The following is an 18,156-nucleotide window of genomic DNA, read 5'->3' as shown; positions in this document are numbered from 1 at the left end:
TATTACTTAAGTTTACAAAAAAAAGGACAACATTTGACTCCACCATTTTATTGTACATTTATCCATTGCATTGTGGCTTTAAAAATCAAAACTTCCATTTTATCAAATTAAGGAGAAGCCTTCAGCAAAGTTGGCTGTAGGCGAAGTTGAACCAATATCACAACTTATTAGTTTGCTGAAATTTCAGAAATAAGTGGAACAATACTTACTTCACTATTTGTTGTGTTGTACAGTAAGCCTGAAAATCAAGATTTTTCACCAAATTGCTACATGAAATTCAATAAAAAGATAGTCCATTCAAAGCAATTTCCCTAATTAACCCATCATCAAAAAGTCTCCATCAGCCTTTTATAACTGCAATAGGTCGCAATTTAATAGCTTTTTTGCTGATCCCTGCATCATGACAAGTATTCACAACATCAGTTACGTTCTTGTAGGATTCGGGAGCCTAGAAGGAAAAAAATGTATTCTTTAGCAGCTGACCACAATTTTTACGTTTGCATGGCTTTTTGCAATATAAATCTGCGGCGGAATCTGGGTCCTAAATGCTTTGGGCAAATATACAACGATAATCGATTTAGTTATGAACAGAACTCAATCCCAATGATTTAAGAAAAACTGTCAATGCGAGGGTCTTCATTTCCTGTACGAAAATCAAAGAAACTAATTCCAAAATACATTTACCTTACTCTGTTACACAGAAATCAAACAATAGCCACCTTCAGAGAAAGGGGAGACATAGGTAGGCTTGTCAAGCAGTCTATCAAATCAGAATTAATAGGATGGTTAGAAAAATTGTTTTAATGGTAAATTTTATGGAATATGCAGGCACTTCTGCAGCAAGGAGGAACCAGTCAACCTAGAGTCCTTCAGTGTAGTAACACTGGTAGGTAATGTTGAGCAGATCTTCCATCAGACACCGTGACTTCAAAATATGCATATCGTATCAGAGAAGGAAAAATACAAATAGTTCTTCACAGTTTCAGTTGATCTCAGTAGCAGGAAAGCGACAATTGACCTCAGCAGCTGCAATTTGACTCAAGACTCAATCAGTAATGCTTTACCAAAATGCACGTGCAGATGTAGGATGAGGAATCAATTGTGATTGGTTACGATGCACCTCTTTCTAACAGTAACTAGCCTCAAACACAAACAACAGGTTTGCCCTCCAAGGCAAATACCCTTTTAACCATAGTAATTAAGATGAAAAGTATTTTTCCATTCGCTGTCAAGTGAAAAATAACGTCTCATGGACTGGGTCTTGTTTGTCACATTTATAAATCAAGTTTGAGCTTATTAGAAATATTACATTAGAATTCTCTATGTACGGAAATTGAAGTCAAATATACACAGGATTTCTACATTTTTCTCAAGGTCATCTAACATACATAGGAAAAAAATTAACAAAGCAACTTGCTCCCACAACATTTAACCAACTTCAAAAGAAATGTTAAATAAAGAAAAGTGATGTGCAGCTCTTACTTCTTCCATGACTAGCTTGGGTGAAGCAACACGAATAGCAATTCCCTTATCTGCTAATTTGTCCAACACATCCTGGAAATCAAGATTACGTCGTGATTTTGCACGTGATAGAGCTCGCCCCTAGAAAGAAAATTTTAAAATTATATTCTAATTCCTTAATTTATAGCAACCAAATCTAATCATGTTAAAAGATTGCAAGTGACAGCTCAAATATTAAGGCTAAAGTTAATAGGGCTCTATTTCATGTCCCATTTTCACACCCATAAAAAAAAGAACATGAAATAATTTGTTAGTAAGACAAACATAAATAGTACGTCGGATCCGACCAATTATTTAATTGCTTAAGAACAACAGCCAAATTTTAATGCGTAGGCTGTCCAACATTGTGCAGTGTTTCTACACAAGTCCATATTGAATAAGCTCACTTTGAACAGACAAGGTCTGATTTCTAAGTCTGCAACTCCACTCAGCTCAGCAATATAAAGACCACCAAATGAACAACTAGAGGTAAGTACATGCTGCCATTAGCACTCATCTCTGTAAATGGACAGTAGATCACTTAAAAGACAGTTATTGAGGCACAGGATGGGTATATGGTTTGGTGGGGATGTGCAACCAAAGAACTACCAGAAGGAGTGCATATTGGTTGTTCCAGGGTTATCACCAGCAGAACAATGGGGGCATGTGATGGAGGCATGGGGCGACACAGTAGCATAATGGTTAGCACCGCTGCTTCACAGCTTCAGGGACCTGGATTCAATTCCTGGCTTGGGTTACTGTCTGTATGGAGTCTGCACATTCTCCTCGTGTCTGCGTGGGTTTCCTCTGGTTTCCCCCCAGAGTCCAAAGATGTGCAGGTTAGGTTGATTGGCCATGCTAAAATTGCTTATTGTCCTGAGATGCAGAGGTTAATGGGATTAGTGGGTAAATATGTAGGGATAAGGGGATAAATATGTAGGGGTAATGGGGTAGAGCTTGGATTGGATTGTAGTCGGTGCAGACTCAATGGGCCAAATGGCCTCTTTCTGCACTGTAGGGTTTCTACGATTCTATGATAAAAATAAAGGCAGTATCAGGGAATAATTGAGGTGCAATCTATATATACAGTGTATGCAATGGGCTGTGCCTGAAAAATATTAAAACATTCAAGGAAGTCTATCCACGTAACTTAAAACCAGAAGACAATTCAGCAACTTATTGTACTGTGAAATCTACACAAATTATATAATTCTAGGAAGGGGAATCCTTGGAAATTTAACACTCCCAGTTAAATGCTCCACTTTGTAATTCCTTACCGCTCCATGGCAGGTGGTTCCAAAAGTTTCTGTCATGCCTTGTTCAGTGCCAGTAAGGACATAGCTGCAGGTTCCCATTGTTCCACCAATTAAAACAGGTTGTCCCGTCAACTACAAGTATTAAAAACAAAGGAATTTAAACAGAACACACACACAACCGCCACAGTTGCATGAACATTCATTAGAATATTTTCTGAATGGTAATCCATATCATTTCTTTTAATCATCTGTATGTCACTATTTTGGTACGGAAATCACATGGCCAAGCTCTGATTGATCACAAGTGCCTTCAGCACATGCTTAGTAACATTATGTTTTACTGATTATCCCCTGCTCCCAATACATTCCCTCCCAGATCTAACAGCCCACATTGTCTTTCTTCAGAAGCTTCAATATGAACCAGCTGCAGTGCCTCCAAAGATATTTACAAATAAATAAGGTGCTTTACAAAGTTGAACTAGATGGCAATTAAGTATCTATAAAATGGTGATAAAATCCAAAAGTAGGAAGCAAAATGTGTGTTGAAATATATTTAAACTGCAAGCTTAACGGCAGTTACATCCCTTGAACTGTTTGTGTTATATATTATTTTATCAGCATGAGAGTGTCTAATCCCAACTACTTAATATTCTGTCAGTTCTAAATGCCACTTCAGTTTACTACACTGTTTCCAAACTAAACAAAAGATGGGATGTGCTACAGAATCCCTCAAAAGTCCTGATGCACTGACTACATGGAAACTGCACCTGCAAAGTCTGGACTTTGAATGGGTAATTCCCATGTCTAGAACCCTCCAAGAAGATCTCTAATTCTGAGTCGGAGTCTTCAGAGGGTTCTGATATAGTTACTTGGATAGTTATTGAGGAATTGTTAGAAAAAAATAGTCCTAACTCATGGATAACCATAAAGTGTAAAATCATTTTGACTCCCAGCCCAACCCTTCCTCCTACTCCCAGCCCCTGCTCTGCCCGCCAACGATCACCTTAGCTCTACTTCCAACCACTCCTCAATCCAACTACCTGATTTGGACTCCCCCCCCACCACCCCCCCCCCCTCCCCAATCCAAACTCACCTCACACTATTCATTCTTCCACCTATCAACTAACTAGCTGGCACCCTATTCACTCTACACACTTACCTTACTCATGATCATTCACTAACACAAGTTCCAAAGCTTTTCAGTGTTACTGAATGAAGACTGACCAAATGCAGCAACAAGTGCCATTTAAAGAAGATGGGGAGTGACTGAAGGGGTTGGCTAAGCTTCCTGCAATGATCTTGCCCTACAAGGAAGGCCTCCCCAAGCATGTACCCTCCCCCCAATTCTGAAGAGGCCCAGGTTAGAAGTCTGGCCAGACATGTTTAGCTCCAACACAAGATTTAGAAAGTAGGAGCAGAGGGAGAAACTGATGGTGAATGCCACTCCTAGCCACATACTTAATAAAATGTTGTAGTTTTGTTGTGGCACACCAATACTGCTCCAGCTATTAGTACTTAATGTCCAATTTAAATGTTAAATAGTTAATTCAAACTGACTCCCAACAATCTTAACATCATGCAAGTTTCTACAGTTTAGCAAATAGCCTTGAGATAACCACAAAACCTCAGCAAGACCCTATGTTCAATTCCAATAGTTCCCATACCTGATAATCAACTGGTATAAGAGGGTGGTGTGGTGGGAAGGCCCTTGTGGAACCCTTCCTGTGGATTAGCAATGTCTTCTGTTTCCCATCCACCACATGCTCCTCCACTTTGGCTATGTTGTGAGACACATCATAAATCACATGCATATCCAGATCATCCGGAGTAGTGTTGAAAACTTTGGCAAATGCCTGAAAGAGTGTATGTGGGAGGAAGAAAAAAAAAGAATTAATGCACAAGAGATACAGAGCAACAAGAAGCGAGAAAGGTAGGCAAAAGCAATTTGGGAAATGATTGTAAGACAAAGAATAAAGTGAAATAAGGACCAATAAAAAACAGAAAAGTATAAATATGAGTAAAGAGAGAGCAGGTGCACACGATACATGTTTACTTATTGTATTTATTTATTAGCCATAAGTAGGCTTACATTAACCCTCCAATTAGGCTACTGTGAAAATCCCCTAGTAGCTACAGGTGCGCAGGTTTGAGTACATGGTGGTAGAATTTAGCATGGCCAATGCACCTAACCAGCACGTCCTTTGGACTCTGGGAGAAAACAGACATGGGGAGCATGTGCAGACTCTACACAGACAGTGACCTAAGCTGGGAATCGAACCCAGGTCCCTGGTGCCGTGAGGCAGCAGTGCTAACCACTGCGCCACCCATGGGAATAAACTGGCCATGAGATAAAGACTGCACAATATGGCAAAGGAATAGAAAGTGGAAGAGAACATAAATGAGCTGTAAGAAAGTAGGACAAAGACAGATGAAAGTGAGAAATGGAAAGAAAATGGAAGGTAAATCCATGAGCAAAATAAGGTAGAAAGAGGAAATAAACTTCAGTACAATGCCAGCTATACGCTTAAAATTCCACCTTTTTAATATCATATCTTTAAATCCTCAACACTTGGCACACCAGAGAACTAAAAAGACAATTCTCTAACTTTCATTCAATACATTGTTAAGAAATGCAAATACTTCTGTAATCACAATTCAGGAACTACAGTTCCCAGTGGACCTTAGGTCTCCTGTACAGGCAGGAAAAATGGTCACACATGCACCATTCAAGTCCTTTTCCATTTTGCGTCTTCTGTGTATGCTCCATAGAGTCTGCTTTGGTCACATCTGTCACTTGCTTTGTGCAGTGCAGTGTGTCTGACCATAGTGTGCCAGTTGGTTCATACTTATCCTGAATATTAGAGCACAAGGTTGACATGGTAAATTGTATTATCTTTCCAAATTTGCGAATCCAAATCTGTAAACAGGTAGCTGGGGTGAAAGTCTTGTGAATATTCAAATCATTTTCTTGTGCTCGTATTAAGATCTTTCCAACCTTTTTTAGCTACTGTAATTCAGTTCATTTTTCTTGTAAGTTTTTTTTGTCAAAAGCTCATTAGCAAACTCCCATGCACTTGTTCAACAGCAAACCTCCATGGCTTAAAAAAAAGTTAGGATCTATCAAGCCAAATTTCATTCTGGGATCTGATTTGTCCAGTAGTAACATCAGCTGGGATCATAATGTGTTAACCTTTCCTCTGAATAGATGAACCACACAGCAATAAATCCCACTGTGCAGGAGGTTCACACTCAGGTAGACAGGGAGATTACTTAATCCATGGCTGCTTGTAAGAATCTGATAAAGTGAGTTGCCTTCAATTTGCACCTCCCATAATTATTGGATGAGATCAGGTGCTCTCTGAGGAAATCATTTGGACAAATCCATTCTCTACTAATCTGTATGTTGACACAGTACCTCTAACAGTAGTTTTTTTTTTAAATTGCTCAAGGTATGTACTTAGCATAAAGAAAAAACCTTACGTGGAAAATAAACAAATTAAGTGGTAGTCAACACACCAAGTCTGCAATATTAGATGAAACGTACAGCTCAGTGTAATCTCTACCTGTCGTGTCAGAAAGGTCATAGAGGAGCGATTCACCCATGCATAGTTTCCAGCTGCTGCCATGCCTTTGAGATAGTCCTGACCTTCTTGGGAATGGATCCTGGCACATGCCAGCTGCCTGTCATTGACAATAATGTTATCTCTTTTCATGGCTTTCTCCATCGCCACAAGGGCATCTGAAAAACAAAGCAATGCTCTGCCTCAGCCAGCAAGCATACTGGGTATATTCTATACCATTGCAATAAAGTGAAAGCTAGATTTGTTAAATCTAATCAAAAGGCATATTGTACAACATGTATGCATTTTAAAACATGCATAAATTGCTCACACTTATAAAAATAATTTGTAACGTCAGGATGCCAAAAGATATCTGGAGTACTCTGTAGTCGGAATTGGTAATTTTGCAAAGAACAGATGAGAAATGATGCTTATATCGTGTCATTGATATTGTGCATTTTTAATTTCATTAAGTGACTTCAAAAGCCGCTTCATGCAATGTTTTCTTAACAGTAAGACAGGCTATTTCACGAGTAATTGTTGTGCTGCGAGAGGACAAATTTATCTGCTACAAAAACAGTGGTTAACACTGCTGCCTCACAGCGCCAGGGACCCAGGTTCAATTCCCAGCTTGGGTCACTGTCTGTGTGGAGTTTGCATATTCTCCTCATATCGGCGTGGGTCTCCTCCAGCTGCTCTGGTTTCTTGCCACAGTCCAAGGATGTGCAGATTAGGTGCACTGGCCATGTTAAATTGCCCCTTAATGTCAGGATGTTAGCAGGGTTATTAGGTAGGGTTATGGGGATAGGGGCTGGGTGGGATTTGATGGGCAATTTCTCTTTCTGCACTGTAGAGATTCTATGAAACCTCAAGGTTTGTTTTTCCACACATATTGAAGTACTCACTAAAAAACTATCCATTATTGGGCAAAAATAAAATTACATAAATTCATTTTAAACAGAAAAAATGTATTACAATTAAGAACACGCGAGGTTAAAAGTATTATTGTGCCTTATCTGGTAGTTATCCTTAATTGTTAGTCAAAATCTTGTTGTACAGAACCACAACAGAATTGAGAGACAACATTCACTGTATAATCGGGGGGCTTCTTCAAAGGGAAAGTACTGCAATATAACCATTTGAAACAGAATGAAACATATCACTATGCACTATTATCTCATTGATCTTTATCACTTTTGCCAGCATGTTGGAGGGACAAGGGTAAAGAGGGATAGCTCCAATTGTACACAGTTTTGCATGACGTGACTTTTGGTGAGACTCTGATTGATTGTTGACATTTGGAAGTAATGTCCTTTTCTATTGCTTAGTATTTTGTAAGACTCTACAGTGAACTTGTTTTTTCAGTAGCTCCGTGTGCGATAGATAGATAAAAGCCTTGGAATAATCTAAAATAACTAAATCTGTGGTGATGTGATTGTCAATGTTTGATTTATTATCGTCACGTTTGGGATGCAGTGAAAAATATAGTTTCTTGCACACTAGACAGACAAAACCATATTGTTCATAGAGTACTTAGGGGAAAAGAAAGGAGAGGGTGCAGAATATAGTGTTACAGTCACAGCCGGGGAGCAAAGGAAGATCAGTGTTAATGTATAGTAGGTCAATTTGATTGTCTGATGGCTGCATGGGCGACGCCGTGACGGCGGTGGATGACGACAAGGATGAGATGCTCGAGGTACATGGGGTCCTTGATTATGTTGGCTGCTTTTCCAAGGCAGCAGGAAGTGTAGATGGAGTCAATGGATGGGAGGCTGATTTGTGTCATGGACTGGACTACATTCACAACTTCTGTAGTTTCTTGCGATCATAGTTAGAGCAGGAGCCATACCAAGTTGTGATACAACCAGAAAGGATGCCTTCTATGGTGCATCTGTAAAAATTGGCAAGACATCACAACAGACATGCCAAATTTCCTTAGTCTCCTGAGAAAGTAGAGATGTTGGTGGGCTTTTTTAACTATAGCATCAGCATGGAAGGATCAGAACAGGTTGACGGTGATCCGAACACCTACAAACTTGAAGCTCTCGACCATTTCCACTTCTTCACCACTGTTGTAGACTGGGGCATGTCCTCCATTACACTGTCTGAGGTCGACGTTATTTCCGTCGTTTTATTTACATTCAGGGAGAAATATTGTTGTTGCACCATTTCACCAGATTCTCTATCTCTTTCCTGTACTTTGTCTCATCACTGTTTGAGATCCAAGCCACTACAGTGGTGTCATCAGCAAACTTGAAAATGGAGTTGCAGGGGAATTTGGCCACACAGTCATAGGTGTACAAGGAATAAAGGGGCTGAGGACACAGCGGGGTACCGGTGTTGAGGATGATCGCGGAGATGGTTTTTGTTGCCTATCCTTACTGATTGCGATCTGTAGGTTAAGAAGTCCAGTCGCAGAGGGATGAGCTGAGTCCTAGGTCAAGGAGTTTGAAGATGAGTTTTGTCAGGGTAAGGCTGAGCTATAGTCAATAATAGGAGTCTGATACAAGTGTCCTTATTATCCAGGTGTTCCAGGATTGAGTGTAGAGCCAGGGAGGTGATGTCTGCTGTTGGCTTGGTGCAGCCCTAGGCAAACTGTAATGGATCCAGGCAATCTGGGAGACCAGAGTTGATGTGTGCAATGATTAACCTTTCAAGCACTTCATCCAAAGATGTGCGGGTTAGGTTGGTTGGCCATGCTAAGAAATTGCCCCTTAGTGTCCAGGGATGTATAGGTTAGAGGGATTAGTGGGTATAATATGTAGGGATATGGGGTAGGGCCTGGGTGGAATTGTGGTTGGTGCAGAATCAATGGGCCAAAGGGCCTCTTTCTGCACTGTAGGGTTCTATGATTCTACGATCATAATGCATGTCAGAGCCACCAGACATTCAAGCACGCTGCTGGGCTTTTGCTTGGTACAGGGATGATAGTGATATTCTTGAGGCAGATTGTGGATAAAGATGCATTGTGATTTTGTTGATCTCACTTTCCGAAAGGTATGCTGTTAAGGGTATTTTGCCCTTCAAAATGTTTCATTAACTGGATATCACTGATATGTTCTAATAATTTACAACAGACACTAAAAATGGGTTATTAGCTTGCTTGAAAAGAAGGGGGCCCTTTCTTGTAAGTGGAGAAACTCTTTATCATAGTCAGTCAGCAGGTGGTCCACCTGTGCTTATGGACTGTTGAAAGATATTGTGGAGATGCCAGCGTTGGACTGGGGTAAACACAGTAAGAAGTCTGTCAATGCCAGATTTAAGTCCAAGTGCTTAATGCTCTTTCCACTCACATTGTCAGCATCTTTAAGACTTGAATAGCAAGTTAGTTGTAAAGACTCGCGTTCTAATCAGTAATCTGTAAACTGTCTGTGCTGTTATATGCTCTGTCTGATGCCAGAACTCTCCATTCACCTGATGAAGGGACAAACCCCAAAAGCTTGTGAGTTTACTATCAAATAAATCGGTTGGACTTAAACCTGGTGTTATGAAAGATATTGTAACAGAGATGTGAACGCACTTGTTGCAGTTTTAAGTGTACGATTTGGGACGTCATCAGACCACAAGCTTTAGATGGATCGAAGTGATGAAGGAGCTTTCCAACAATTTTTGTTGTAATCATAACATCAGGTATGCTTTAACAAGGCTGCCCCCTCATACTACAGATTCATACTCAGCTGCTTAGATCGATAGATTTGAATGTCAACACTGGCTCAAGTAACACAGTTCCTGTTTCTAATGTTCATAGATTGGAATACTGGTGTCTAGGTGAAGCTTTGCATTGAACCCAAGAGATGTGCCATTAGAAGTAGAGACAGGAAAAGTATCTCACCTGTTGCAACCTGGTGTCCAAAGCCTCTGCTCCCACTGTGGATCATGACACACACCTGGCCCTTGTGGTCAATGCCCATTTTACGTGCGGCATAATCATTAAAGATCTCATCAACCACTTGAATCTCGGCATAATGGTTTCCGGCACCCAAAGTTCCCAGCTACAAAAAACGTATACACATTAGAATGCAACTTCTGGTGTCAATTCAATTCCAAGCAAACATTTCCTAATATTCACATTGTAACCCGTATTCATCTTTCTAAAATAATTTCCAAAGTTAACTTTGCAAACCTGAAAATGATACCCAACTGCACATCAGAAAAACAAAATAGAAAGTAAGTTTGTCCATCATTTTTCCTATCATAATGAACTTTGTGACCGAGAAAGATGAACATTGTCCACGTAAAAAAAAATCACAATATGGCTTGCATGCAAACAGCAATAATATCCATTCAAAAACTGTGAACAATGAAGTTAATAGTTATGAATCTTCATGCAAGTTCATCTTGGATAAAACTGACATGGCAGTGATGCAAGTTACTGCAGACTGCTCCTGCATGTGTTTATAGCCCAGTCACTGAGCAGATCTCATAGCTACTTTCAGTCAGGGAGGATGCATGGCACAAAAAAATTACCTGAGGCAACCCTCTCTTTTTGGCCTTTGCTGAAACCTTGGAAGGATCAGCTTGCAACATTCTGCCATATTCTTCACAGTGCTCCTTATCCTCAGCCCAGGCATAGCCTTCCCTCAGAGACCAATCCACGCCCATCTCCAAAGCTTCTTCTAAGTCTCTGCAAATAAATGTCAACAAGGTAGCAAAAGGATCAATTAAAGAAAAATTGATATAGCAAAGCAAAGATCATATACAAATAGCATTTCTTTAACAACTGGTTTTGAAATGTGTCTTCAGCTCACGTAGCAAGTATGAAGGTACGTTTAACATTGATATTTGTGAGGTTGGGCATGACTATGTTGACTGCAAAGTACTCTCAACTTTCTGCTCCTTTTAACGTGCCAGCTCGTATTCCAACAATGCTTCATATAAGCAACAGTAGTTTCATCTACAGTTAACTACTTGGATATTTCCTTCAAGCATAAAATAAATATTAGATATAGAAATATTATTCTAACAAAAATGAAGCAAGTTTGTCTTATGATCTAATATTGCTATCTTTGTTATTTTAAAAGCATTTAAAAAGACTACAATCACAGAAAGTATGGCCTAGTTTAGCCCAATACAATCTTACAGCAACAATCTGTTCAGTCTCAGGCACTTTGTTTGAAAGAGAAGCCAAGTTATGCAATTCAAATACTGAGAGATTTGTTCAAATACTACCAACATTGGCAGCTTTATGAATTTACCAGATAATAACTTTAGGTTTTTTTTTCCAAGCAGTATTAGTTTGTGCTTTTCAAACTGAGTTTGATCAGCTAGTTTTGAAAAAAGATCTGACTGCAAACACCAAGGGAACTATGCCAGATAATTTAAATAAAACAATGACATTAATATACTTATAGCACAAAACTTAGGAACTATTTAATATCCATTATAAATGAGTCCCTACAAAGTTTAACTACTATTTACTGCTACTTTTTTTGTTACTGCATAAACTTAAAGCCTAATAAAATCTATTGCAAGTGTTATTCAATCATTTTTAAAGACAGAAAGGCCTTGTGAATTACAGGATAGATCCAGTAGCTAAAGCAATCCCAAAAGAAAAAGAGTAAATTTATTATTTGGCATGGAAAGATTTGTTTGTTTATATATATAAAAGCTAGAAAATGAAACCACACTCGAGGTGGGGGGGGGGGGGGGGGGGGGGAGAGGGGGGAGGGTGGGGAGACAGAGATTCATCGATGAAAGTAGTTTGTAATATGTCATGAGAACAAGGGCCAATAAAATCACTTCTGAATAATTGCAACACTGCATTCTGTCAAACTAAACATTACCATCCAATTACCAAGTATTTCAAATAGAAATTGTTCAAATAGCTACCAACAGTAACAGCTTTATGAATTTACCAGCTAGTTGTTTCTCCCCCAGGCAATATTAGCTTGTCTCTTTTAAACCAAGTTTAATCAGCTGTTCTATACATTTAGACATTGAGAGCACAATTTCTCATCTTTTTCCTCAACATATAATTTTCTAAGTCAGAATTGATATAGTAGCATCAACACCAAACCCTCTGCGCCTCCATTAAAAAATTACATTCACATGGTGATCAATGCTAAATCACATAATTTGTAACAAAACTTCTAAGATTACCCTCTCCTGCTTCTTGCCACTAAACATAAAACTTCTACATTCCTTTTTTCCAAGTCCTTATGCAGCATCCTTACTTGGCACCCATAGGAATGACTCCCTTTGATCCAACTCCTACAGGAATGTGATCAAACATGGCCTGAGCCAACTGTTCCTTTACTGGCTGCACATCCCCTTCATCGAGATTGGTACGTAGCAAACGCACTCCACAGTTGATGTCAAAACCCACACCACCTGCAAAAGCAAAATATACTCACATAAATACATTAATTTCTTACCTCCACAATGCATCCCACCCTCGCCTCCCCCCAATTCAGGTATCTGAATGAATGCACACATTGCTCAATCCACAGAAGCCTTCATGAATGCAGAAAGGTTCTTTGCGGCAACACCAAGAAAAATGGAATTCTGACTTAGCTTTCCTATTGCAGAGATGTCCAAATGTTTGGATATGGAAAACAAAAACAGTAATTGTGCACAATCAATAATCTGAGCCCCTATAAACAAAAGATAAAACTCCTACTCAGAAAAAAAGGACCACCCCCTCTAAATTCATAAATAGCATGACAGGGGGAAGCACGGCAGCAAATGGTTAGCACTGCTGCCTCACAGCGCCAGGAACCTGGACTGGGCCACAGTCTGTATAGTTTGCACATTCTCCCCACATCTGCGTGGATTTCTTCCAGATACTCCAGTTTCCTCCCAGTCTGAAAGACATGCTGGTCAGGCACAGTGACCCAAACAAGCTCCAGAGTGTGGTGACTAGGGGAATTTCACAGTAACTTCATTGCAGTGTTAATGTAAGCGTTTCTTGTGACTAATAAATAAACTTTACGTTTAGCTCCATGCCCAAACCTGCTTAATTCCCTTCACCAAAGCCCAGAATCTTGGAAGCTTTAGCTCTTTAGAAATTCCAGATTTGGTTAAAATTCGTCAATTGAAAGACAGTCTTTTGTGTCCTGAGAATGATAAAAAGTCAAGTCCAAAGCTACTAGAGCTTGTTTTGCACATACAAGGAACAAGAACTTTGTGGGCCTGATCAAAGGTGCTCTTGGGCTGCATTTAGACACACCTTCCCTCGTGCAATATTATGGCCCTACCACAAACATGCCATCCTTTGTAAAGAAATAACTGTTATAATAACAAGGATGGTTATATTTGTGTTTTTCTTATCTAATGTAACAGAATAATACGTGAACCACTAAGAAAAAAAACTCCAGATCTTCAACTTGTCAAGTGCTCCACAACCAAATGTCGACACCAGCCCAGTCTAGCTAGTGAAAGTTTTTTTTTTTACCTGGAGATACTACAGCCTGAGGATCATTCATATCAAAGGCAGCCATGTTTCCAATTGCAAACCCATAGCCTGAATGGACATCAGGAAGACCAATGGATTTCTTTAAAAAAGTTAATAAAAACAATGTTTTAGGAACCAGAAATGATGGCTGAAACATCCACATCAAAATGTACAAGCACAAAATACCAAATCTACCAAATTCCTAAACTCGCTACCTGCAACTTTTTATATGCAACATTAAGTTCCTAAAATATGCTCTTCTGGCTGCACACAACATATACTTGCTAAATATTAATTGTGAAGAGTTTAAGTTTAAACAAGTGATCTTACATTAATGCATCATTACACAGACATTCTGTATCTGCAAATATCTAAAACTTTTGTCAAGTTTTGACGACTCATGTAGGCAGAGACCTCTGGAGGCTGGTTGCTTGGAAGGACGTTGGAAGAGACAAGCAAAAGCAAAATGAAGACCCAGAGAAAATAGAGGCAAGCGAATGTTGCACCTATCAACCTACTGCCTCCTTCTGCAGCAAATGAGCAGAGATTGCCACGCCAGAATAGGGTTCAGTCCCACCAGGCAATGCTGAATACAGTTTGGATCGTAACGGTGCAAAAGGCTGTTGCTGAAATTGCCAAGTTTCGGGCCAGGAGACAACTTTGTTGTCATGTCTGTTGTGGGTCAAGAATGCTTCAAAGTATTATTAGATCAATACTCTTCACACTATCAACATGCAACCAGCAATAACAAAAGGACCCTATATAAGGTTGTCTTTTAGTTAACTACTTATTTCTCTTCCATAATTCCCACCAGAATTGACTTTTATATTTTTTAGTTACATTTCAATCTCTGAATTCAACGTGCTATCAAATTATCTTCTCCCAAAAATCTTAGTGAACACCCCAAATCATTTGGAGGGTATATGAATACGATGGCTTTCCTAAGCATAAAACTCTAGATCATTTAATTTTTAAAAAGCAAATTCCACAGAGCAGCAATTCTTAAATGAACACTAACTCACATGAACAATCCCAGGCAATGCTGCCACATTTCCAATCTGCTTCATGGCTGGCATGAAGCCACCCACACCTAGAACAAGACAAGGATTAATTTATTTAGTTTTCATTAATTGTAAGTAATGGAATGACAAAGGAAAGAGGAACATAGCTAAATTCAGAGATAGTCCATTGATACATACATCATGCTCTAAACCACCTCTCTGACAAGACCTACATTTTAACCGAATTTGTAAATGCAGTCACAAAACATAAAGGCTACGCAACTTATCTCGGTTCAAGATAGAATCATGTAATTTCTTCCTTACATCTGGACAGCATGCACAAGTGGACTGATGATATTAAGCTGTGTCCGAATTTAAGGGCAGCACAGTGGTTAGCACTGCTGCTTCACAGTGCCAGGGGCCCAGATTCAATTCTGGTCTCAGGTGACTGATCTGTGTGGTTTGCATGTTCTCCATGTGTCTACGTGAGTTTCCACTGGTGCTCGAGTTTCCTCTCACACTCCAAAGATGTGCGGGTTAGGCAGTCGGCCATGCAAGATTGCCCCTTAGTATCAGGGGAATTAGCAGGGTAAATATGTGGGGTATGGGATAGGGCCTGGGTGGGACTGTTGTCGGTGCAGGTTTGATAGGCCGAATGACAACCTTCTGCACCACAGGACTGCTATGATTGTATGAATGCAAAGATGATCAAGCAAGCAAATTTGGATATGACAAGGGAATGGACTAATTTCTGGATGCCTTTTAAGAGCAATATAAATGTGATGTTTGATGTCTGACTGCATTGGGCAATGCCACCTACAGCACTGTACATCATTCACAGTTGTGTATTTGAGGCAACCGAAGATAATCATCAAGGCCTATAGATAAGTTGTTGAACATACACCACCAGTACTTATGAGGCTGTTACAAAGGTGAACCTAGTTTAGGGTACACAGTTAGGTCACAGAATGCAAGGCAAACTCAGGGCTAACTTGGTCTATAATATTATGCACAATCTTAGTCATTTCACTTATCAAGCTTTAGAAAAACTAATGAGAATTAAGGCTGACAAGTCCCTTGGACCTGCATGCTTTGGTGTGAAAGGAAGTGGCTGCAGAGGTGGTGAATGCATTGGTTGTAATCTTCCAAAATTTCCTAGATTTTGGAGGAGTCCCAGCGGATTGGAAAGTTGCAGATGTAACACCACTATTCAAGAATAAAAGGAGGCAAAGTAGGAAACACCAGACTAATTAGTCTAAATCTTGTCATTGAAAAAATGCTAGAAACCATTATTAAGAAAGTAGAAGCAAGACATTTAGAAAATCATAATACAATCAGACAGAAGAATGAAGGGAAATCACACTTGACAAATTTATTAGACTTCTCTGAGGATAGGGCAAGCAGGGTGGATAAAGGGGAAGAGATGTAGCATATTTAGATTTCAAAAAGGCATTTAATGAAGTGCCACATGCAAAGTGACTACACAAGATTAAGGCCCGTGTCGTTGGGGCTCTAACAATCTGACACTTACATGGTCACCCATATTGACACTAACTTTATATTTTAGATTTATGCAATCAACTGAATTTAGTACCCAGCTGCTTTGATGGGATTTGAACTCAGGTCTACAGATTATTAGTCCAGGCGTTTGCACTAACAGCCTAGTGGCATTACTGGTATACCGTCATACCTTTACAGCTTTGTCAGTGTGTATAGTCTCAAAAGCCATCATTGATCTATACTGCTATGTGAACAAGATGGCACATCTCCATTCCCTAGGCTAAATTATGACATCAGATATAACAAATGCACAAATGCTAGTTTGAGACTCGAAACTTTTAAATCTACAACTACTTAAAATCTGAGTCTTGTACTCAATTTGCATATTATAAACATCTTGCAATTTGTTCTTACCTCCCCCACGGCATGAATTTCGCAGTTCTTCAAACATCAATTTCTCCAGGGTATCATTCACGTAAAACACCCCTTCCACCTAGAATACATGAATATCAGGTCAGTCTTTGAGTTAGATCCAACAATGGTGATGGTGGTGTGGGGAGGGGGGGAGGGGGATTGGGGGGAACTGGGAGGAGGGGGATTGGGGGGAACTGGGGGCAGGGGGATTGGGGGGAACTGGGGGCAGGGGGATTGGGGGGAACTGGGGGGAGGGGGATTGGGGGGAACTGGGGGGAGGTGGATTGGGGGGAACTGGGGGGAGGTGGATTGGGGGGAACTGGGGGGAGGTGGATTGGGGGGAACTGGGGGGAGGTGGATTGGGGGGAACTGGGGGGAGGTGGATTGGGGGGAACTGGGGGGAGGTGGATTGGGGGGAACTGGGGGGAGGTGGATTGGGGGGAACTGGGGGAGGGGGATTGGGGGGAGGTGGAGGCTGCCAAGGTGGCTGCAGCTTCGGGTTTTGCTCGAAGTACTGGCCGCTCCAATCACCTGCATATTGGGCACAAAGCCCTTTTTGATCCTCCAGCAGTTCTTGTGGATTTTATCGAGGAAACCCAACTCATCATTGTAACTTCGACTCATGGCGGACACTTAGACTGTAACTGCGTATTGCCTCCGCACAGGCTCAGGCTCCAACTGTGTATGACCGCCGCACCGGCCCAGACTCCAACTGCGCATGACCGCCGCACCGGCCCAGACTCCAACTGCGCATGATCGCCGCACCGGCCCAGACTCCAACTGCGCATGACCGCAGCAGCTACGGCTCCTGGTTCGGTTCAAACAGTAAAAAGTCTCACAACACCAGTTCAACAGGTTTATTTGTAGCAAAGCCATTAGCTTTCGGAGCACTGCTCCTTTGTCAGGTGAGTGGGAGTCGAGTTCACAAATAGGGCATATAAAGATACAAACTCAATTTACAAAATAGTGATTGGAATGTGAGTCTTTACAGCTAATCAAGTCTTAAAGATACAGACAGTGTGAGTGAATAGAGCGTTAAGCACAGGTTAAAGAGATGTGTATTGTCTCCAGACAGAACAGTTAGTGAGATTTTGCAAGCACAGGCAAGTCACGGGGGTTACAGATAGTGTGACATGAACCCAAGATCCCGGCTGAGGCCGTTCTCATATGCGGAACGTGGCTATCAGTTTCTGTTCAGTGACTCTGCACTGTCGTGTGTCGTGAAGGCCGCCTTGGAGAACGCTTACCTAAAGATCAGAGGCCGAATGCCCATGCCCATGAAGCGTTCCCCAACAGGCAGAGAACACTGCTGCCTGGTGATTTTCAAGCAGTGTTCATTCATCCGTTGTCATAGCGTCTGTATGTTCTCCCCAATGTACCATGCCTCGAGACCTCCTTTCCTGTAGTGTATCAGGTAGACAACATTGGCCATGTACCTGATGGATGGTGTTCTCACATGAGATGATGGCATCTGTGTCGATGATCCGGCACGTCTTGCAGAGGTTGCTGTGGTAGGGTTGTGTGCTGTCGTG

General features: G+C 40.7%; 1 protein-coding gene across 1 annotated transcript; it reads right to left on the bottom strand.

Moving 5' to 3' along the window:
• Positions 1–32: 32 nt before the first annotated feature.
• Positions 33–17,260, bottom strand: rtcb (RNA 2',3'-cyclic phosphate and 5'-OH ligase). The gene is made up of 12 exons (XM_080190988.1): positions 17,156–17,260; positions 16,625–16,703; positions 14,732–14,799; positions 13,710–13,809; positions 12,490–12,646; positions 10,784–10,940; positions 10,149–10,308; positions 6,320–6,495; positions 4,421–4,609; positions 2,778–2,888; positions 1,483–1,602; positions 33–448 (listed from the first exon to the last, which is right to left on the bottom strand). Exons 1-12 carry the CDS (start codon positions 17,246–17,248, stop codon positions 341–343), a joined length of 1,518 nt encoding a protein of 505 aa, XP_080047114.1. The 5' UTR covers positions 17,249–17,260; the 3' UTR covers positions 33–340.
• Between the last annotated feature and the right edge of the window lie 896 nt (positions 17,261–18,156).

The sequence above is a fragment of the Carcharhinus amblyrhynchos genome, chromosome 6, assembly GCF_965287045.1.
Source record: "Carcharhinus amblyrhynchos chromosome 6, sCarAmb.v2.hapA, whole genome shotgun sequence".
Taxonomy (NCBI): domain Eukaryota; kingdom Metazoa; phylum Chordata; class Chondrichthyes; order Carcharhiniformes; family Carcharhinidae; genus Carcharhinus; species Carcharhinus amblyrhynchos.
This window is presented reverse-complemented; position numbering and strand designations above follow the sequence as displayed.

Bases quoted from the DNA above. Each gene is read 5' to 3' on its own strand.
- rtcb (XM_080190988.1), bottom strand. From the start codon at position 17,248: ATGAGTCGAAGTTACAATGATGAGTTGGGTTTCCTCGATAAAATCCAC. The intron at 10,941-12,489 runs GTAAGGATGCTG...ATTTATTTGCAG, and splicing joins GTCATTCCTATGGGTGCCAA to AGACTTAGAAGAAGCTTTGG. The intron at 10,309-10,783 runs GTAATTTTTTTG...CGTTTTTTGTAG, and splicing joins AAAAGAGAGGGTTGCCTCAG to CTGGGAACTTTGGGTGCCGG.